Below are 24,506 nucleotides of genomic sequence, written 5' to 3' on the forward strand. Positions count from 1 at the left end.
CCGAAGAAAAGCATTCACCGACAAAGCCCCTCAGCGGGCGGTGCTGGAGAACACTTTCCCCGGAGACTCAAATTGCTCCCTTAAGGCAAAAACCGTAAGAGAGCGAACTCAAACTCTCGAATCTCAGCGCCCAATTAGTCGCCTCTTACGACATGCTTGGATTTGCATTGGTGCTATTCTTATCCCGGCAACCACACGAGGATATATTCATAAAATAAGATTAATATATTTTAATTACACATAAATAAAAAAAAGGTGTTGGAAAACTTCTCATATTTCTAATTTTATGTGGAAGAAATTTTCTAAATAAATTATAATTACTATATAAGTTAACTTTCTAATTTTTTTATAGAAAATTAACTTGAAGCACTTTATTAAATACTATTTTTCTTGCCTAAAACCTTTTATAGCCAATCATCGTACCATATTCCGTTAGTCTTCAAGATCCAAGTCGCCAATATCGAACCCATACTTAATTTTGAGTCAGTCACTAGGAGGGACTGAAAGGACGTCTAGGTATCTCCATTCAGATCCCCTAACTAAATAGAGAACACACATTGATCTTTTGTTTTTCCCTAAGATTCATATGTGGAACTTAAGAAGAATACTTTCGTTTACAATATTAAAAAAAATACCCAGAAGCTAAATTACTTAACAAACACACGTGTAACAGAATATAGGTGACGCTTTGGGTGTGTACGTACGCATAACAGTATTGAGAAACGAATATGCAGGAAACCTTAATAATACGATATACTGTACAGAAATGCGTCATATGTTCTGACTCATTTCTAGAGCACCCTTATTTCTGCATTATTATGGTTTTCATATGCATATCTGCCATCGATGACTCAACATCAACCTCGTAGACATGAAGCATAAAATATATGAATTGAAAACAACTTCAAAAGTGAATCATAAATGTATTAATCATCGCTTCCTGGGTGGCCTTTATAAACGGGCCGATAATAAACAACCGAATTACTACATTTATGAATCCCATCGAAATATTTTAAGATTAGAAAACAGAGTTCTCCGTTATGGTTAAAATGATGGTGAGTAACTTTCTGTTTTTATTTTTTATTGTTAAGGTAGAGTGTAGTGTGGACAGTAAAAATAATTGTATATATATATATATATATATATATATATATATATATATATATATATATATATATATATATATATATATATATATATATATATATATATATATATATATATATATATAGAGAGAGAGAGAGAGAGAGAGAGAGAGAGAGAGAGAGAGAGAGATTAATAGAGATTATAATATTAGAGAATGAAGTTAATCGAGTGCTACCATTGTATATAATTGTCTGATAAATAAGACGATATCTATTTCGTTTACCCAATCTAAAAAACAGTGTTTCTCAGATCTAAAAAATAGTGTCCAAGGTAATAAAAAAACAATAATTTAGCAATCGTTCTGCTATGGGTAGTGTCATTTGTAAGTGAACGATCGATTTATACTCACCATAAAAAAAACCCCGCAGAATATGTAAGTTGAAGTTAGATTAAGACGTTAAATGGCCACAAGCGCAACGGGAGGAATCTTTATGTGGACTTTTTCAATCGAAGGTGAGTTAGCCGATCTCATACTGAGGTAGCAGGGTTTTTTTCTCCTGGAAACTCGGGTTTTTCATCCCGCATACAGACAAATCGGTCTTTAGAACACACGCAATTTACAGACAAAAAATACTAGTTGTGGTGGTAGTGGTGGAGGTGGGCGATAGATGGCGTTGATGGAGATAATTCGTAGTAGAGGTTCGATGCAGTGGTTGAGACAGTTGTAAGTATCCTCCGAGATGAGTCTTCAGACTCCATGGAGGTGTCAGGAATAATAATAATAATAATAATAATAATAATAATAATAATAATAATAATAATAATAATAATAATAAACTTATTGGTTGATGACAAGTGTTGCTGCTTACATTGGCCATCTACCTACATTTATCACCAGCTACTATGCTAAATAAACGAGGAAAAAATAATTTTTTTTTAAATTCATAAATAGGTTTAAATGTAAATATGAATTTTTAAAAACTACTAGTATTTTAAACTAAAACTGAGAATTTATTCATACAATATATTTAAAAATATATAATATTTTATAAAAATGTTTTATTTTTATAATTATTCTATTCTTAAATACATTTTACTTTACATTAAACTAAAACTGAGAATTTATTCATAAAACATATTTAAAAAGTTTATAAAAAATTTATAATTATACCATTTTTAAACACCTTTTTACCTTACACACCATATAATTTCATATTTGTTCAATTCATAAAGAAAGATGGGCATTTATCTAATCATCGACTCCCGTGTGGTGGCCGAAATAAGAATAGCTCCAATGTAGCTCATGCATGTCGTACGAGGGGACTAAAATGGGTACCCTGTGAGGGTAATGAATGACAATGCTGTAGCCAATGAAGTTCTAACTGAGGCTCGGCTGTTGCTGTTACCCTCCTGCCATGATCAGAGCTCAGAGCTTTATATAGCTCAATAACACCTTATCCTTACACTGTCGTCTACAGATAACGAGGAAGATGAAAAGCATTCTTTCTTGGCCCTTTTAAGCCAGTCCTTTTACGGACTAATCATCGATACAGAAATACTTCAATACCTTTGTATTTGCTCTGTTTAGTCACACATTGGTTTCAGGAAGGGTAGAGGAACAAGAGACGCGATTGGACTGTTTAAGAATAGTAAGTGAAAGAAGTCTAGAAGTGAATAAAGAAGTTAACATCTGTTACACAGATTTTGAAGAAGCTTTTGACTTTGTAAAATGGGATAAGATGGTGGAAGTAATGGAAAAGATTGGTGTAAATTGGAAAGGCAGAAGGCTAGTTATTTCACTATATATGGGACAAACTGCCATGGTGAGATACATATATGGTACAACAGAACCAGTTATCATTGGACGAGGAGTAATACAAGCTGTTCTCTGTCACCAGTTTTGTTCAACATGTATTCCAAATCAATGCTAAAAAAGGCACTGGAGAATTCGGAAGAAGGAAGAAAGATTGGAGGTAGACAGATATTTGCAATAAGATACGCAGATGACAAGGCATTACTATCAAACACTGAAGCAGGACTACAACATCTGTTGAACAGATTACTGGAACCCTGTATCAATTATGGAATGAAAGTTAACATCAGAAAAACAAAGGTGATGAAAATAGCAAGGAAAGAGGCAAGTATGGATATCAGAATAAATGGAGAAAATTTGAATCAATTAAAGACATTTAAATATCTAGGAAGTGATATCAAGGCCTGTGTAGCTCAGTGGAAGTGGCGCTTGCGTTCTCTGCGCTTAGTCGCTCGCCGTTTGACTTAAGTTCAAGTCTAGTGGCCGACTGGAGGAACTTTTTCTAAGCCTCTTTTCTACCGGCTCCCGAGTTAGTCGATCTCTGGCACGGGCAAGAGGGTTTTTCGTCCCGTAAACTCAAGAAAGTCGACCGTAGTACCCACATTATTTCAGGCAGTGACATATCTTGTTAAGGTTAGGTACCAAGAGATGGCAGCACTTGTTTGCCATGCTAGCCTCTTCATCGGTGGCTGCTATAATTAGTGATAGATATGGACACCAGCCATCTCTGATTGGCTACCGGTGGAGATTGAACTGCCCACTCAGTCTCCAAAAGCTAGATAGGGCATAAAGGCCTCGCCTACTTCTATAAGGGAATAAAAGGCGTTAGCTGTTTTTTTTAGGAAGTATTATTAGCAGTGATGGAAGATGTGAAAGTGACATAAAAGCAAGAATAACGATGGAAAGAGATGCCTTTAATACAAAATGGAATTTATTCAGAAGTAAAATGGATAGAAACCTAAAAAAAAGACTAATAAAATGTTATGTGTGAAGTGTTGCCCTCTATGCAGATGAAACTTGGATATTGAAGAAAGAAGAAATTAAGATTTTGGAGAGTTTTGAGATGTGGATTTGGAGAAGGGTGGAAAAAATCAAATGGATAGATAAAATAACTAATGATGATGTCTTAAAAAGAGTAGAAGAAGAAAGAAGTCTGTTAAGGAGGATAAAAAGAAGAAAAGGAAACTGGATCGGACATAGTCTGAGAGGGAATGGAATCATCAGAGATACCATCGAAGGAAAAATAGACGGGTAAAGACCCCGAAGAAGAGTAAAGAAAACAATGCTAGATGACATGCTGAATGGAAACAGGTGCACATCCCTGAAAGAGAAGGCTTAGAACAGAAGAGAGCGGAAGGAAAGCTTCTGCTACTAAAAGACGAAGCTGCTCAATTGCAGAATACTAAAGAAGAAAATGATGAAGTCACAGACTGCATTTTTGCATAATATTTAATTAAAAATATAAAAGTGATTATACGACATAATTCAATTGGAATGAAATAAATTTGAATGTTATTTCATTCCAATAGGGGATGACAATTTTTTCTCCTCTCAGAGATATCACATAAGCTGATATTTTATCCAAATGCTGAAATTTCAAGAAGTAATTTTGTTGTTCAAAATAGTCGCTGTATATTAAAGTTTAAAATTTAAAAGAATAATATCATTCATATTAAAATTGTCGTAGAAAGCACAAAAATATTTTTATTCTACGAAGAACATGGATCGTGGCTTTTTTATATATTTAGAAGAGCACAAATACAAGATATGTTGGTTGCTTTAAGGAAGCTAAAGCAAGCTATAAATAGTTTTATGTGGATGAAACTGAAATTTCAGTATTAGATAGCATAGCACGTGTGCAACTGTTTCGATTTTCGTTTAACTCAAAATATTTGCTTAAAATTAAGCAAAACCAAAATTATATGTCTAGAGTACATACTGAATAAGCCCAAAAGAGTGTCTTGAATACGTCGACAGTCTTAATACACATTTGCGGCATTTCTATAAAAATAAAAATTCATCTCTGAATATTTTCAATTTGTATTCTATGCAACGATATTGTATTGTATAGGTCATTCCAGTTGACATCATATCTTTAACCAACATTGGAAATAACTGATATTGTTTATTTAGGATCCCTATTAATAGTTGGCCCATAAATAGTTGGCCCATAAATTGGCCTATTAATAGATGTTTATTTAGGATCCCTATTAATAGTTGGCTCACATGGTTCATAGTGAACCATGATATGGGCCTAATTATGTATCACAAAAATACGCTTCCAGGTATAATTATACACAAAAATAGCTCTAGGTTCAATTGCTCTGATAGTAATTGTTTAGATGCATGTGATGTCAGTCGTTTTTCTTTTTCTTTCTTTTAATTTTTCAACATAAATTACCACGAATTTGTGAGGGATACAAAAAGATGCTTAGCTTGATGGCATGCTTATCTAAGCACGCTGTATTGACGAAGGAAGTAATTAAATAAAGTTCATGATTTTTATATCTTGAAATCCTGTAACGAATCGTCTGCAATTTTGTTTGTTTCTCTCTGGTACGCAAAGTATTTATTAATTTAGAATTATATTTATATCACTGATTAAAATATATTTCAAGAATATGCTTAATGCCTGGTTATTTCTTCATAGCACGAGATAAAGACCATTCACTGGGAATATATAACTTAGTTAAGTTTGGATTAGAAACTGCTAACTTAACTTTAAAATAATGCTTTGAGAGCACATTCAACTATAATGTGAAAACTTAATTATTATTATTTTCAAATTCCTTAAGGAAATAATGATAATAGCGTGCACATGCAGTTTGATGGTAAATCGTGTTAATCCATCAACAGCGGGATGTTGGCGACAAATCTCTTATTCTGTCATACACTCTACTACTATTCATGTTCATACACAAACTATTATCAATTTTAATTGCTAATGCTTACTCAAGTGGATGTTCATTCATTAATTGCGTTTTTTGTCATCGCAGGTCTTCACTGTCTGTATGGTGTTAGGATTGTCGTTGTGCCTGGTCGAGTGCCAAACCACCCGAAGACCAACTAATGGAAGAAATTGCACCATAGATAACAGCACTTGCATTGCGCGTGGTGGAGTATTAACTAGAGAAAGTAATGGATGCGATACGTGCACAATAACATCAAGTAATATTCGCTATTCTCCTGTGACAGTTTTTTTATTTATTAGATCATACAGAAAACTATTATTAAATTAGAATTAGTTTATACGCGGTGAACAGTGCGACTTGATATCGAGATAATGCTTCTTAGACTAGTTCCATTCAGAAAGATCATGGATATATCTGAGATACTGGCTCTTAAACCATAGCTTGATATTGCATCAAGGTATGATTTAAGAGCCACTGGGGCACAGCAACTTAGCTGAATTCACATCGTATATCCTCTAGGTGCTCACGGTATACTTATCCATACTTATCATCTATCCTCCCATATGGAACTCTACAGTAATTTTGATGGCTAATTCTGCTGACTGTTACCGGAATAATTGGTAGTAGCCTGTTTGGGGATACATTTACTCCCAACTATACTGGAAGCAGATCTGCAGTTATTCAAAGAGAAATATTCTCTAATGGGGGGGGGGGATATTATTTGCAAAAGTTAACCTGTCTGATGTGTTTAACTGGAACAGCCTCAAGAATAATATCTTGAAGTATTCACATAAAGTCAACCATAGATCTAAAGATAACCTTTGGACTACGATTTATTTAAAAGTATAAAAATTCTGCAGTAAATCTAAACAGGTGCATACCGCTTACTTTTTATTTCTTTAGACATTTTTCTTATAAGCCGAGAGATACATTGAGAATATTTTAATGTAAATCCCACCCCAAAGTGTTATAAAATTAAGGCATATTAGCACAGTGAGTAAGTTAAGGTTTAGGTAATTATCTAAATCCTTAATTTACGATATTCAAGATGAAATGTAATGAAACCAACAGAAACAATTATCGCAACCTTGACGAACTTTCAAGATATATTACATTTTAAGTGAACATATCATTTGTGGACTTCAAAGCGTAGATCGCTTCACCGGATGGAAACTTTTACAGAATATATGCATCAGCTCTGATCTTTAGAACGAACTCTTTTAAGAGACCAGGAGATCTTCGAGACACCGGCTGGCGACATATCTCTCCGGGAATGTTTACTTCCTTCTCAGAAACACTCACGCATTTTAGCTGGTACTGACCCCGATATGGATCTTTCATGTTTTAAAAATTAAACTGCTAAACATTAAAGAAAACGTGCTATTTTTCCAGCAGAAAAATCGATGTTTTTTTCCTTGTTTATCGCACAAAAGAAGACAACCAAAACTCCAAGCATTCTTGAATTGCAGTTTGCGGCAACGCATTAATTGACACCGGAGACAAAAATGAAGGATTTTTAACAATTAGTAATTTATTTAATAATTATATTTAAAAATAATTACTTAACATATATTAAATTAAAAGTGGAAACATCGTAAATTATGTAAAAAAATCATGTAATGACAAAATCCTTTTGTTTTTTCCACTGTTTATTTTAAATTAAGATATAATCACACACACACACACACACACACACACACACACACACACACACACACACACACACACACACACACACACACACACACACACACACACACACACACACACACACACACACACACACACACACACACACACACACACAGAGAGAGAGAGAGAGAGAGAGAGAGAAAATAACAATGGAATCAAAAATAATTAAAAAAGCTGCACTTATATAATTTTCTAGTTCATACAGTATGAATATAGATGTCATCAACTCTCGTGTTTAACTAACAGGAGAGTCGGTGACAGCTTTATTTACTTTATTACTGATGAGTGGGTAATTAACCTTGGAATTTTTCCATTGCAGGTCAAGGAGGAATGTGTAATAGTACATTTCAAAATGAAGGAGAAAATGGAGGAGCGATAGGCTCAGGCACTGAAAGCGGTGACGATGAACGTGAAGGCGAGAGTCGGGGTGGTGGTGGTAGAGGTCGTAACGGTAATTCCCGTAGTCGAAGAGCAAGACATAGAGGAGGTGGTCGGGGTGGTCATAGACGTGGCGGAGGTGAAGGTTGTGGTTTACGAGGAGGATTTATTTATATTTGCCAAACTCCTCTATTCTGCATAGATGGGATTTGCACATCATCCGAAGGAACTGTGACACAAATATCAAATGGGGGACGATAATTATTACTTATGTAGTAACAAGCAAGAAGAATGTGCTTGTTACTACATACATTGACCTTTGTTATGTATTTATTTGCATCCAAATTTATTTTATTTTGCTGAAATAAAAGTACTGTATTGTTAACTTCCATCATATGGAAATAAATTAGATGTATTTAATTGTATATTCTTCTGCTGTTAATATATTAAAACTACCAGAAATTCTTGTCTACTTGAAGTGACTCCTTTCTATCATGTGCTTGATTTGATTCTGACAAACAGTAGCAATGTGCTGCTACTGATTGTATTATTTGTGCTGATGTTACAGAAATAAAAAAAAGAAGAAGACATCATTGGGACAGCACTGGTATTTTCATGTTTTATTAAACAGGGATCAATAACCGTCTCCAACAAAGCAAACTTCATATTCAATAATCGTAGTTTACGTATAATATTATACGTGTAATGATTATAAATGTTTCGTATACTTTGAAAATTGTAAAAAACATTCTAAACTATTTAATATGCTAAACCAGCGCTTCCCAAACTGTAGGCCGCGGCCCCCTTGGGGGCCATAGTTTTTGTTGAGGGGGGGCCGTGAAATAATGAAAACAAACTTAAAATGTTTTAAGACTAAGTAGATTTTTTTTATTTTAAAAGAAACGTATTTAACTTTTATTATTTCTTTTTTGTTATTTTTTATATTTTAATAGAAAAATTCACACATTGGTGTTGGTTCACAAACTTTTCTTCCTGCGTATTTCGGCGCTTAATGAATATTAGTAAATATTGCTTATTCATATGTTTCATTTCAAAGCAGTGGTGAATTGTATTTACTTCGAATGCTCTCCAGGGAAGCTCCAAATCTTCCTGTCCCTTTCATCACGCATTCGCAATCAGGGACTGTTGATATTGACTTTATATACATATCAAAACTCGTTTTATATTATCACTGTCATCTGAGCTAGTTTTCTGTTACCAATAAAAGTTTCGCATATACTTCACACACGAAGAAAAGCTTAAACAAGTTCATGTGGGGAGATAGTAAGTCGTTTGCAGTGGTAAACAACGCCCCCTAACAGCCACTATACTGTAGAGGCAATAAAAACAAGTATTTTTATTATGCCAGTGAATAAGGTATGAGGAGTCTGTGTAATATAATTCTCAACATCTAGTGCAATTAGAGACAACCGGTACAAAAACACACTAATTAATGAATCATCACATGTCCCCTCATACAGAAACTATGCTATATAGACTGAAACAAAACCATATGTTGCATGGGCAAGCACAGTATCTAACTAAAAACTATTGTTATTAATTAGATGTGTGTGAGTTCGATTTCCCAAGGCAGCAATAAAATTCAACCGAACGTGTTAAAATTCGTAAAAGTGTTAAAACTAAGTAATATATATATATATATAATGAATGTTATGGCAGTTTCACATATGGAATTCGGTTGAAGAGAGTTAGCATTTCAACTCAATTGTCAGCTATTCTGTTATCTTTCGGTTGCGCGATCTTTTGTTAATACCGCACCAATCATATGCACGTTTTAATAACTTGCCTTTGCTGTCTGTTTCGCGTTAGGCTTAATTACCGTAAAGGGAGAAAAGTCACAAAAGAGAAAAATGTTCCTTGTCCGGAGATTCCCTTATTCAGGTAATATTCACTAATTTCATGTTATCAGTCTGTGGTGTGCCAGTATCGGTAAGTGGTGATATTATTTGATCTATTCTACGTTAAAAACTTTAAGCCTGAGATGGATAAGTGGCTGATAAAAAATAAAAAAATAAAAAAAAAATCCCGCGAACAATCAGAAGAAGCAGAAACAGACTAAAAAAAAGGACAGTATTTCATATTTTACCAGAACAGCCCGCATCGTCTTCAGAACCAAACGGTAAGAGGCAAAAAATGTATTATATGCATTTGATTTTTGCAATATTCGCTGTGTATGTTTTGTATTGAATATAAATACAATAAATATTATAATAATATATATCTCTATTACGATTTTTTTTCGAGGGGGGCCGTGAAATATTTTAATTTGCAAAGGGGGGCCCTGACATCCAGAAGTTTGGGAAGCACTGTGCTAAACGACGAATGAAACATGAATTACAAGGTAATTCATATTTCATATTATTTGCAAGGTAATTATCAATGCTTTGATCAAATAAACATAAATTATATATAAATACATATTAAGTATTAAGAGTAGTGTTAAGATAAGTTAAGATTACATATTATATTAATATTTTTATGCAAATTAATTTTTTTAATTCATTTTTTTTTGTGTAAATAATACCTATCCATTATGTTTGAACATATTCGTTCTTGCTCCTGTAAAGGTGTTCTTCCCGCGTGACATTGTTGCTATGCAGTGCAGGAATGTAAGGAATGTATAGCCTTCATACGAGATATGATTTGGGATTTGATTTTATAATCGCCAATTATTAAAGCAAAAATAACAATCACAACGACTAAGGAACGTCATTTATGTCCTGAGGAGGAAGAGATAATGAGAGATCACAGAACCAAGGGTTCTGTGCTCTCTCATTATCTCTTCAAAAAACCCCTTTTGCGCGGGAATGTTAGGGGGTTCTCAACCCTTAATCCAGGGACCTGAGGAGAAGTAATAAGAAAGGATCAGGAAAAACTCCAAATATGCAGGTATGCAGAAACGCAGTCTCCTCTCGTAGTGTCTCGATCCAGCATCGCGAACGCGGGTCCGTTAGAAGTCCGTAAAGAAGCTGTGGGCGCCTGGAGATATCAAGGAGAAGAGAAGCCGGACCATCATGCCTTGCGAGTAAGATAATCTGCCATATGCATCGGACGCAGAAAGCCGTCGTCTGACCTAGAAAGCATCGGTGTAGCATGCCTAAAGCCCCGGAAATCCTCCAAGATGCGACGGCGCTAAAGGAATGAAGCCAGCACGAATGTTGAGGCCCAGGAAGGAAAAGGCAGTCAGTGGAACCAATAAAGAGATAAAAGAGCCAGTTAAGATATATGTGTCAGAGAAGAACTGTGGGTAGAATTTTATGTGTTTGTTTAACATTACGGAAGATAGACTGATAGTCCACGGGACACTTTTAAAGTTTAATTGTGATTGTTTTTTCCGGACTAAGAAGCTGAAGATTAATTTGTATGACTTAGATATGAGAAACTTGTTAATTGAAGTATATATATATATATATATATATATATTGCATGAAACAAATTAGTATTGGGATGAGATCATAGATTTTTGAATGATAGTATTGCTGTATGTATTAATGTATGTACAATTATTGAGATATTATAATTCTTAGCTTTAAATTTTTAGAAAGTTCCAATTCATTTATGATACTGTATAATTGCATCGTAGCTTAATAAATATGTTTGTTATGTTAAAGAATGTGTATTCACTGATCCTTAATCCAGTGCACTGTTTCTAAATAAATACGAACCTGTGAGCGAAGGTAAATAAGAGTAGCCACGACTGTCCATAAAGCTTAAGATAGATCTAGAGAGATTCTGCAGGTAAATCCTAATTATATTTTTCCAAGGAAAATATTTCTAATACCTTGGGAACCTTGGAAAATAAATACATTTTCCAAGGTTCCCAAGGTATTGGAAATGAGATAATCTGTAGTAACTTACGTAAAAGTGTAAAGCGAAAAAAATAGAGTAAAGATCATAAAGTAAATAATAGTATAATATTACAAAAAGGAACAAGAGACAGACAAAATGGATACAAAATCTGTATTCAGATACACCCACACACTCGTTAACTGAAGAAAGTAGCAGCTCTCGAGCTACAAAACAAAACGCATCATGTACACCGCTTGCAAAAAGAAACCCTCCAAGAGAGATTAAACATTAAGGGCTCTTTATTCACCAAAACAACTGTCATCCATACACTTACGCAAACATGAGCCAAACCATTATAACCCCGGGCCTGTTTTCCTGCCTGATAATAGACCGCCCTGTTAGCCGTGAACAGACGGTTGGCGACGATATAGTAGTATGTTTTCGTGGACAATTCTGGGTCTTCTTATTCCCACTAAACACCCTTTAACCTGTAATTCTTACCTGAGGATTGTTTCGGACTAAGTATTGTCTTAAATGGTGACAATGTAACCCGATGGATCTGAACTCTTTGTCGACGCTAGATGTGGTTCGAAAAGCATATCCAAGGGTTTTGCTCAGGCCTAATTATCTTGATTTGAATCGGATCGAATATTTGCGGGATCATGTGGAACGCAATATCCGCCTGTCTATGATGATGTCTCGCTTGGTCGCTGACCTCCGTGACGTTATTCTGTATAATTGGTCCGAAATAACTGAGGACACCTTACGTCGTTTAATGGAGTAAAATCAATACTGATGAAAGAGATAATCTCACTGAAAGGAGATCAATGCGCTACTTAGTCGGCTGTCCCAATGTTGTGTCTAATGCATGTATTCGGTAGTTCAACATACACAAAGTACGTGGTTCATAAACATCCCGAAGCTCATAACACAGCTCTACTAAAATTGAAATTATTATTATTATTACGTAAAACCTCAAGGGAGTCCAAAGACTCATCGAGGGAGGGCTTCTACTCTACAACTCTCCGTCTCCACCGATTCACCAAACGCAACTACCTTCACCATCTACACCAACGCCATCTACCGCCGACCACCACCATTAGTTGTTTTACAGATGCTCACAAACATCCATGCCCACGACGGGATTCGAACCCGCAGTATGGATGGAGAGCGGATACGCTAACCACTCGGCCAAATAGGCCGGCAAAATGCAAAAAAGAACATTGAAGCGATCAAGAGTACGCGTGTAAGTGCATATATTACTTAGTATACTGGAAACACAATGCTAGTACCAACACTAAACAAACTCAACTCATAATTTCCCAAACATTCTTAATGCAGACATAAAATGGAGAGCGCTCGCCCACACTCTTCCCACTACGTAAATTGAATCCGGACTTCTCATAGAATTGTCTTTTCTGCGACCGAACTCGAACTGCTCTACATATTTATCTGGAGTGCTCCGTTAATAAGAAATCATTCGGGAAACTGAGGCGCTAATCCGTGGACGTCTGGATAAAGAAAAATGCCTCGACCTTTTCTCTGCAAAGTGAAGAAATCCAGTTAGCAACTTTCTTCATCACCGTGAAAGTAATACACAAGACAGCAGAATAACCGATACACCGGAGCAGACAACACTGCACTTCTGGTTATTAAGAAGGCATCGCTTAAATATAAATAAAACGAAACCCAATTCATAAGATACTTAAGGAAATGAAGGCATACGAGGCAGGGGGATCTTGAAAGTTCTGATAATCACAAAAATGCTATTAAAGTAACTGATATAACCACAAGAAAGAACGTACTAGTAGCAGAGTCATGAAGTTAACTTATGTTCTTATATCCTCGCGTGTTCTTTCTTGGGGTTATATCAGTTGCTTTAATATCATTTTTGTTCTAAGTGTTTATGAGAACTTTACAGAGTCACCCTTCGTATAACACAAAATATAATACAAAGAGCTATGTGTGATGTTTGAAAAAAAATATGCGAAATATTTTAAGGTTTGTATTTTCTGCTAGAAGAATCTAAGATTAAGCGGATATTAAATCCCACATTGTTTTAAAACCGAATAAGAAACTCAAAGATCAGAATCAAAAAGTTTCATGCCGAATATAGTAACTATATAGAAGTATCAGCGACTACTAGCGTACGCTAAAGCACGTAATTCAAGTACGTAGTACAAACTAGGGAAACTCACAGCAAAGGTGGAGAAAGTTCTGATCGCTATTCTTAGTATTTCACATAATGTAAAACCCATCTCCTAAGAGATGTTATACGCTATGTTATGGTGGGAGGTCACTACCCAGACCGATTTCGATCTTTATTGAATGTAAAAGTAAAAGGGGCTCTAAAAATAAGACGATCCCGAAAGATCGCCCAACTCCGCGTTGTTCCACTCAATGACAGGCTCACCCCGCCACCGAGAACTTCTCAGCGTTGGCTCCACCCAGTGGCAGGCTCACCCCACCACCAATCAGAGCCATAATCTCAGCGGTGGCCCCACTCAGAGACAGGCAAAAACCTATCCCCAAGCAGAGCCAGCCCCCCCCCCCCACCGGTTTCGATCCTTATTGAGATCTCATCAGTGAGTAGATAGGCCAAAAATAATACTAAGGGTATAGCGAAAAGAACTTATATACTCTGCTATACGAGTTGTCAAAAAGGTGCACCCATAAATTATTTAAAATAAAGAGCCAATAGGCTTCATTTCGGGGATGTAAACATTATTTAAATTAAGGGGATATTAAATCCCACATTGTTTTAAAACCGAATAAGAAACTCAAAGATCGGAATCAAAACGTTTCATGCCGAATATAGTAACTATAAAAGTATCGGCGACTACTAGCGTACGCTAAAGCACGTAGGTCAAGTAAGTAGTATAAACGAGGGCAACTCGCAGCAAAGGTGGAGAAAGTTCTGATCGCTATTCTTAGTATTTCACATAATGTAAAACCCATCTACTAAGAGATGTATGATGTTATACATTATGTTATGGTGGGAGGTCACTTCCCAGACCGGTTTCGATCTTTATTGAAATCTCATCAGTGAGTAGCTGGACCAAATATAATACTAAGGGTATAGAAATTTAGATTATGTGAAATACTAAGAATAGCGATCAGAACTTTCTCCATCTTTGCTGCGAGTTGCCCTAGTTTGTACTACGTGCTTCAGCGTACGCTAGTAGTCGCCGATACTTTTATAGTTTACTACATTCGGCATGAAACTCTTTGATTCCGATCTTTGTGTTTCTTATTCGGGTTTAAAACAATGTGGGATTTAATATCCCCCTTAATATAAATAATGTTTACATCGTCGAAATGAAGCCTATTGGCTCTTTATTTTAAATAAAAGAATCTAAGATGATTAACCCAGCATCCCAGATGAGTCTTGACTCATCTGGGATGCTGGGAAACAAGACTCTAAGATGTCTTGTTTAATAATAATAATAATAATAATAATAATAATAATAATAATAATAATAATAATAATAAATCAACCTAACGACAAATAATAATATTAGTTAGGTTTAATAACACGAGATGGCGGTCGTTTTTTCTGTGTATTCTCGTGCGTAGGCAGAAATACATCAGTAACGAAGGATAAAAATAAACAGCCACAAATAAAAATAAAAAAAAACCAAGCGACATTTATCTTTCGTACGTTTAGTACGGTGGGGTGGATTAAGAGAGCGGAGAATTCGGTTACTCTACTTTAGAGACCAAACACGTTACTTGAAGTCACTTGAGCCCTCTGTTAAACAGAATGGTTGCACGCAGTGCGACGAAAATCATTTACTGTAAAAACAGCAAGGTTTTTTCACTCTGGTCTTGGCCAAATAGGCCAGCGAACAACATTAAAAATGCCAGGCGTCATGCTGTGCGTGCGACAACATGAAGATCACTGAATAAACACTCTAGTAAGGGAGCAACGTTCAAGTTTGATAAGGTCATAGCGGTCTTTCCACTGTTTAATAGTATTAAAAGAAGATGAGAGCCTCCGTAGGTCAGTCAGTATAAGCGAAGCCCTTTGCTCGAAAAGACCTGGGTTCAATTTCCCTCAGTGACGTGAGGAACCTTTATCTGGTCTCTTTCGACGAAAGGTGAGTTAGCCGGTCTCATAAGGAGGTGGGGTTTTTTTTTTCGCTCAGAAACTCGGGTTATTCGTCCCCCAGAACAGACAAACCGGCCCGTGAACATACGCATCTACAGACATAGGATACTCCTGGAATAGGATTGACCGATCTATTCAGTGGAATTTCGGGTTTCGAATCGTAACCGGCCACTAGGCCCAATACGTAAGGGAAGAAGAAGAAAATTGTATTAGATAAGATCGGATAAAGAATGAAATAACAAATCGAGAAAATGACAAAAAAAAAAAAAGAAATTAGGAGTGAGGGTTGGAATCTATATCTGTGTGAATATTCAATTGGCAGTCGATTTATGAGGCTCGGTATCTTCCCACAACCCTGCTTATTGGAGGCCTGAAGTGGCTTGTACAATACCATGTTTGGTTCTTAGAATAAAATGATTCTATTGCAGTCCTAAACTCACCCGTAGCACTAATATGTTGCAAGTTTAGAACAGTTTGGAGTGTAATGCATGTAAAAAGAAGAAGAATTGGAAAATCATCTATCCAAAACAGGAATATATATGTGAAACGGGATTATTAATATATCGTTTTTTATTGAGGAGATCCTTGAGTATTTAGAAAATTGGATCGATCCTAAATGTATTTTGAAATTGCATAAGTGGTTAAGCAATAATGGCCTTAAAAATAACACCACTGACCCCAAAACTTCAATCGGTACTTTATTATTTAATGATATTTCACTGTCATTATGGATAGTAACCTGAAATGAGACTCCCCATCTCATTTTAAGCAAACAAGTGGAGGTTTATAATTAATACCGTAAAATATATTACGTTAAAAAATTGCCAGCGCAGTATTTTTAAGTTGCTTATACGTACTTATGTTTGCAAAACAATTTTCTAGCAGGAAAAATTGAAAATTAAAATAATATGAAAATAAAGTTAAAACATTATTTATTGATTTTTATTTTTGTAGATGATATTTGAGTGATTTTTTTTTTTTTTTGAATAAGTTCGGCAAATCAAGTATATTACACACCGTTTGCCAAGCATAAATTTATTTTACAAGTAGATAAAAATAACCAAAATTATACGATAATTTTCATTAAAAATATATAGCAAATATAAAAAAGTTTGAGGAGATTATTAAGATATTTGCTATCTTAGCAAATAGCTTAATAATTAGACGTAGTGAAAAATGTAAATTTCGTTACTTAACGAAGCTTATTTGCATACGAGGTAAACATGTTAAATATTACACATTTCGAAACGTCCACAATCATACGTCACTGTTCAAAGAGGTGTCAGCACGCCGTACCGGATCGTTCTATACAATAGAGATAGTTAAAAATTACAAACGTTAACCTTAAATACCAACCATATTTCATTCATTTAGTAAATACTGGACGCCATTTCAGGTGGCCATGTATGCATCCAGTATTGAGAAACAAATATGCAGGAAACCCTTGATAACAATACACAGTAAGTAGGACTACCTTGTGACGTAAGTTCTCACTCATTCAACGTTATTATGCTTTTCGCTTCAATATCTTTTATCGATGACTCAATATCAACCTGATACGTAATGCATGATAAAATATGAATTGAAAATAACAGACCATCAAAAATGAATCATTGAATGTATTACTCATCACATCCTGATTGGCTGTTATAAACGAGTTGACATAAACAATCGGATTTCTACTTTGTCTGGAAACGGCAGCAGACTTGAAAAACCAGCATTTTTCATTAGGGTTACAATGAAGGTAAGTAACTTTCAGTTTTATCGTTAGAGCACACTAATATTCCCCCATTTGACAGCTTTTCAGTTATAACCAATACTCATTTATACGACGTTGCATTGCTTCACACGATGGTTTTAGCGACATGATGCTCTCGTTAATCAACTGATGCGCAGTTTTCTTGTTTTGCTGAGAATTATAAACTTTTTATAACTATTATTTTATTTTATTGTTAATAATGCTAGATAAATTGCAGAGTAAGAGAATTTCTTGCTCTGGTTAAAATTAGGTTAAAAGTATTAAATTTAGTGACGGAGGTGTATCGAACACTGTGATACGCCGCAGGCTAAGCTTACCGTAACAACACTTGTTAAAAACAAAGATAACACATGAAGTAAGAAGTACTACACTAGTTAATACTACAGTAATTATCCGAAAATATGGCCTAAATGGAAAAACCTTGAATGGTGTAGATCGATGCCCAAACTGGTTAGCATATTCCATTAATCTAAGCCAGTGTTTCTCAAACTTTTTTCGACTACGGAACACTTCACAAATCAATCCTGAAATTTTGATGGAACACCTTGGTTATTTTGTAATGTATATAAATTAATAGTTAATTGTTAATTTAGCTGATTTTTTATTATTAATCAATAAGTGATAATTAATTATTGATGAGTAATTAATTAAACAATAATTAAACCGTCATTAAATTAATTTGTGCTGAAAAATTAATTTAAAAATGACAAATTCCAGAACTTCTCGCGGAACACCTATTCACCTTCCGCGGAACACCAGTGTTCCGGGAAACACCGGTTAAGAACCATTGATCTAAGCTATTCAGAATAACGTTTTCGTATCTGACATAAATAAATGCTCATGTCATTTACTCACATGTATAACTGCTTGAAAACGTTATTAAACTATTACATGCATGGACAAAGAATTAAAAAAAGGCACTGACTGGTAAAATTTTTACAAAATTGAAAGCTCATATCCGAATATCTTCAAACGCTATTATATGCAATCGATTATGCCAGCCTGGTTGGCCACGTGACCAATGTTCTCTTCTGTGCACCGTGGCAAGCTTACGGCTCACACTGGTCAAAAAAGCAGCTCACGCGCCTAGAAACTGTGCGTGCACAAATTTTTTTACTTTCAGAATTTTTACAGTCAATAATTTTTGAATATACTGTGTTATAAAAACGAAAATAAGTGGACGCTGACGTCACAAGTTGCAGAGCCATATATGTTTCTAGTATCTACTGTAGGACAGAACAATCTCTTGAACTCGTGCAAACAGTAACAGATTTTCGTAGCTACGCAAAGGGCAACAATATGATAAACATTATATTAGCACTTTTAGTGCGTTAAATCTTCAAAATTTGACTGTTGAAAGTAAAGCACAAAAGAACTGCAAATTCGTTTGAATTTCATTGGCTAAACAAATGTGACGTATTTGTTTACCAACTGCAGGTGTATGCAGTATTTAAGTATCTGTAAGAATATGCATATTAGGCTGCCTTTATAGAAATATTTAGCATACAAGATCTTTTAACAAAGATGTCACCAATTTTAGCCTTTTCAAATGAAGAGTTTGAGGATAGTGATTTTCGCTATTGGGAGCATGCGCAAATGCACACATTCAGTCTATTATGAAACCAAAATGTTTCTGAAAATGTGATACAGAGAATAAGGTACGGAGAATTTGAAATAGGAGATTATGCCTATTCTCCGGAATTTATGAATAATTGTTAAACATTTGGAGAATACGGTTAATGTATGTGAATTTATCAAAATCACAGCTCGTTATCCTCGAATATTAAAATATTAATTTGATTAATGAATATGTTTTGACCTGTAGGAAGGGGTTGGTCACGAGATGTTGCGATTATGTCTGAAGGAATTACCTATTATTTTTTAGATATATTTACAATATTTGCAGCTTTCAAATAATGGAGACTGTATGGCAGTCTTCATTATTTGTAGGCAATGAACAACTTGCTGATGGTACATCCAGAACATTTTGGTGACGAACGTGTTGAACAGATAAACAATAACGAGGAGAAGAAAACAAACTAAAGCTAAAGGATTTAATCAGCAAAATCATAAGAAGATAAAGCGCAATACATTCGAGAGATTGAAGAAAGAAAGGAAAACATAATGATAAATACAGAAAATAATATCGAGTATAAGTGTTTGGGTTTAGGACCACAAAATCAGTGGCGTAGCTAGAGCTTTTGTCGCCCCTCCCAATACACATCAAAAATATTACAAAAAGTCAAAACGACGTAAGGAAAGAAATTAAAACACTATGTTCATGTTTATTTTAGTTGTATATATAGTTGTTGAAAACTAATTATTAATTAAGTAATAAAATTACTAAGTTAACATAAATAGAAGAATCGTCGAAAAATAAAATTGTGTCTCACGTGAAAAGTGCCACCCGAAGCGGACCCCCCCCCCCTCGCTACGCCACTGCGGCAAGTGTCTACTCTCCTCTGTATTTCTGTCTTGAAAAGCTTTGATTGATTTATACCTTGAACTCACTCACAATGAAGACGGCCTACACACTTTCTTTAAAAAGTTAGAGCTAAGAGAGCTTCGCCTGCTCCGTTTGGGGAATAAAAAGACGTTAAAGGATTGCGTTTATCTTTTGTTTAAACAGAATTGTTTTATTGGTTTTATTTTATATTATTTTTTACTTCCATTGATTCTTTGAATTGCTACATCATAGTAGATAATACTAATAAATTTAGATAATCTACCACACAGAAATGAGTGCGTTGTTTATCATTGCAGGTTTTCACTGTCTGTATGGTGTTAGGATTGTCGTTGTGCCTGGTCGAGTGCCAAATCACCAGAAGACCATCTAATGGAAGAAATTGCACCGTAGATAACAGCACATGCATTGCGCGTGGTGGAGTATTAACTAGAGAAACTAATGGATGCTTTACGTGCATAATAACATCAAGTAATATTTGCTATTCTCCTTTGACAATTTTTTATTTGTTGGAGTTCACAAAAAATATCAAACTAGAATTAGTTTATTCGTGGTGAACAGTGCGACTTGATATCCATACTTCGAGATAATGCTCCTTAGACTAGTTCCATTCAAACTCTCATGGATTCCATTTTCAACGGTTACTGAGATATTGGCACTTGAATCTTAGTTTGAACTATCACAAAACTATATTGACAAATCGTCATCATCATCATCATCATCATCAAATTCCTGCCATGTACCCTCAAGGGGTTTATAGGATATGGTAGTACTACATGAAAAATTTACATCATTGCTCACTTCCTATCTACAATTTTCCTCCAAATCAGACTGTTACCTATCAAGACTCCAACGTTATCAGATCTTATATGTCTATCTTCTAATTAATCCACCTATTATCATGGTCTTTCTCTGGGCCTTTTTTCTGCCAAACTGGCAGAAAACACTTGTTTCGCTAATCTTTCCTCTCCCATTCCTTTTAATACCACATGATATTAGCTCTGCTAACGCATTCCTTGATGCTGACAATGTCAAGTTCTTTCCTAATATCCTCGTTTTTAATATGATATTGCCATTGATGCCATCTGTTCACAACTCTAATCTTTCTCAGGACTCTAATATCTGCGGTCTCTAGTCTTTGGTCAAGTGTTTTACTTCTGGCCCAGCTCTCAGATCCATAAGTTAAAACTGGTTTGAACACCGTCTTGTATACAGCTAATTTAGTGTTCCGACTAATTTCTCTCTTATTCCATATGAATTTATTCAGTTGACTTCCCACCATACCAGCTTTGTTGATTCTGTTGTCTATTTCCATGTTTAATTTACCATCTTCGCTAAAAATCGTGCCTAAGTAGCTGAAATGTTTTACTTGTTCTATAGATTCTCCATTCACAGTGCAGTTGATATTTTCAATGCTTCTGCCTAGTTTCATTGTCTTTGTCTTTTTAATGCTGACCTTCAGACCATAGCTATTACAACAGTTATTCAATTTAGTCAGGGAATCTTGCAGACTCGTAGCAGATTTCTTTAGAAGTATAACATCATCCGCATAAAGCAAAGAGCTGACATCAACATCTCCAATTTTGATATCAGGTTTAATACCACTTTCCTTCATAATGTGATCCATGTAGATAATGAATAACAGAGGGGATAATAATGTACATCCTTGTTTAACACTAGATTTACCATTAAGCTATCTTCCTGTACTTCCTTCAATTATAACTGTCGAATTACAACTCAAATAAAGACTAAGTATTGCTTGATATAATGCTCCATTGACACCATATAACTGTAACATTTTGAATAGCTTCCCTCTTGATACCTTGTCATATGCCTTTTCCAGATTTACAAAACTTAAATATAGATCTGTTATGTTCCCACGATTTCTCAGCTATCTGTCGTAAAGTGAAAATCCGATCCTGACAGCCTCTGTTTGGCCTGAATCCAGCTTGTTCTTCACCAAGTTTCCCTTCCAAATTCCTTCTCAGCCATTTCTCAAGTATACTTTCATAAATCTTACCAGGAACACTGAGTAGGGAAATATCTCTGTAATTCTCACATTCACCTTTATTTCCCTTTTTTATATATGAGTACTATAAGAGTTCTACTCCAATCATCTGGAATTCATCCCTATGTCCAAGACTTCTGAACTATGCTGTGAAAAATATGTATTGAGCGAGCGGAATAGTTTGACTCTTGAAGTGATAAGTGCATCGATTGTGGTTCCGGTGATGTTTAGCCTCCCTCATGGAGTCCTTGATTGCGTGGGGTCTCATATAATAATAATAATAATAAAAATATATTGATTAGTTCAGTTTCATAAATGTCCGATATCAGCTTTGGTATACATCTTTAATCGTCTAGCTATAAAAAGAAAAACCTACGAATAACTCTAGAGTCCTTCAGGTTTCTTGTGACACATCAAATTTGTTGATTTAATTCCTATGGTACTGGCCATCAAAATCACTTTGAATCTACAGTCGAAGCAATTTTGATGGCTACTTCTGTAGGCTGCTATCGGAAAAATCAGTAGTAGCCTGTTGGGATATCTACTTCCAACGATGTTGGGAGAGATCATATCAACAATTCCTGGAAGATTAGTATTCTTTAAGAGGGCTAGAAGATTATTTTCAAAGGTTAATCTGTCTGACATGCTTAACTGGGAACAGCCTCAAGAATAAGCTGTTGAAGGATAAAGTCATCCATAAAGCTAAAGATAGCTTTTGTGCAATGATTTATTTCTAATTGCTATTAAATCTGCAGTGTGTAAACACGTACCTACCTTACTTTGCATTTGTCTAGACATGTCGTCTAAGCCAAAAGATTCTTTGAGAACGCACGAAAGATTATAAACCCTAAGATTATAAAGATTATATTAACTTGAACCTAAAATGAAGGGTTTCAACGATCACGAATTTATTTTAATTAACAATTATCACCCAAAACCGATTCGACTAAAAGTAGGAATATCCGTAAATTATGTGAAAAATCATGTAATGACAGAAATCTTTGTCAAATTTGTTTCGCTTTTCCACTGTCTTTACCTAACTGTTTTAAATTAAGATGTGGGGAAGTTTTTATCAGTCCCATAATAACAACAGAATCAGAAACGAAAAAAAAAAAAAGAATTGCCCGTATAACATTCTCTAGAATTTAAACAGAATATGTAAAGGTTCTATTTTTTTTTTCTTATTAAGAATAATTTATGTAATGCATGTTTAAATAACTTGTGAGCTGATGACAGCTTATTTACTTTATTACTGATGGGTGGATAGCTAACTATAGCATTTGTTTTTTCTTTTAGATGAAGGAAGGATATGTAATAGTACATTTCAAAACCAAGCAGGAGATGGAGGAGAGCCGGACGATGGCTTTGAAAGTGGTGGTGCTCATGGCCGCGTTCGCAGGACTTATGGAGGTGCTGGCGGCCGCATACGTGGGGATTCTGGTGATCGCCGTCGTGGTCCTTATGGTGGTGCTGGCGGCCGCATACGTGGCGGCGGTGTAACTGAGGGCGGTGGGAATCGTGGTAATGTAACTGGCGGCGGTGTAACTGAGGGCGGTGGGAATAGTGGTAATGTAACTGGCGGTGGTGTAACTGTCGGTGGTGTAACTGAGGGCGGTGGGAATGTAACTCAGGGAGGCTGAGCTGGTGAAACAGTCACGGTTGGTGCTGGAGAAGGGAACAGTGGTGGTAATGAGAGTGGTCGTGTCCGACGTGAAGATTCTGGATTTGGATTGCGAGGAGGGTTGATTTATATTTGTCAACCTTCTCTGTACTGTGAAAATAGGATTTGCAAATCATCATCATCATGACAAGTAATTCTTGTGCCATGGATATCAATGGCGAAGAATGATAACTAGTTCTATCGCAAGAAGCAAAAATAGCAGAACACTGAACCTTGTTGAATATTTAGGTATTTACTTGCTTCAAAAATGATTTTACTTTGTGAAATAAAGTACTGTATTGCTGGCTTTCATCTTATGGAAATGGGGTGTATTTAATCGTATTCTTCTGTTTTTAATAGATTCCAATTAATTGTAAACATTCTTGTGAAATGAATCCTTTTAACTGAGAAATAGACATCTGGTATGTCTTACTTGATTGCAAACATGTTCAAACAGATTAAACTTTTTTAACTTCATTTTTATTTCGAAATCAACAGCAATTAATATAATGAAGATAAAGAAAGTGGAACACATGGGACTACACTTTGTGCGAAGGGAAACAGGTTTTTTTAGTATACTAGCGGCATTGCATTTCTTGACTTGGTTTATTACTACTGCTACTACCACTACTATTACTATTACTATAAATAAAAATAAATAATACAATACAATAAGTTTTATATGCTTTTAAAACTTTAGAAATACATTGTACGTAGTATAAAAAGCCCGAGTTTCCTGCAGAAAAAATCTGCTACCACCATATGAGATGGCTAACTCACCTTCAACTGAAAAAACCCATATAAGGATTCTTC

General features: G+C 35.2%; 2 protein-coding genes across 2 annotated transcripts; both read left to right on the plus strand.

Moving 5' to 3' along the window:
- The first annotated feature begins 996 nt into the window (after positions 1 to 996).
- On the plus strand, positions 997 to 8,353 carry LOC150100460 (uncharacterized). The gene is made up of 3 exons (XM_090403154.1): positions 997 to 1,055; positions 5,896 to 6,067; positions 7,823 to 8,353. The coding sequence occupies exons 1-3, from the start codon at positions 1,041 to 1,043 to the stop codon at positions 8,140 to 8,142; spliced, it is 507 nt and encodes a 168-aa protein (XP_090259280.1). The 5' UTR covers positions 997 to 1,040; the 3' UTR covers positions 8,143 to 8,353.
- A 9,127-nt stretch (positions 8,354 to 17,480) lies between these two features.
- Positions 17,481 to 24,003, plus strand: LOC150100461 (uncharacterized). Its single transcript, XM_090403109.1, has 3 exons — positions 17,481 to 17,546; positions 20,325 to 20,496; positions 23,330 to 24,003. The coding sequence occupies exons 1-3, from the start codon at positions 17,541 to 17,543 to the stop codon at positions 23,671 to 23,673; spliced, it is 522 nt and encodes a 173-aa protein (XP_090259235.1). The 5' UTR covers positions 17,481 to 17,540; the 3' UTR covers positions 23,674 to 24,003.
- Positions 24,004 to 24,506: the final 503 nt, after the last annotated feature.

This window comes from Typopeltis vanoorti, chromosome 13 (genome assembly GCF_054136105.1).
Source record: "Typopeltis vanoorti isolate ZY-2024b chromosome 13, IOZ_Tvanoo_1.0, whole genome shotgun sequence".
Lineage (NCBI taxonomy): Eukaryota > Metazoa > Arthropoda > Arachnida > Uropygi > Thelyphonidae > Typopeltis > Typopeltis vanoorti.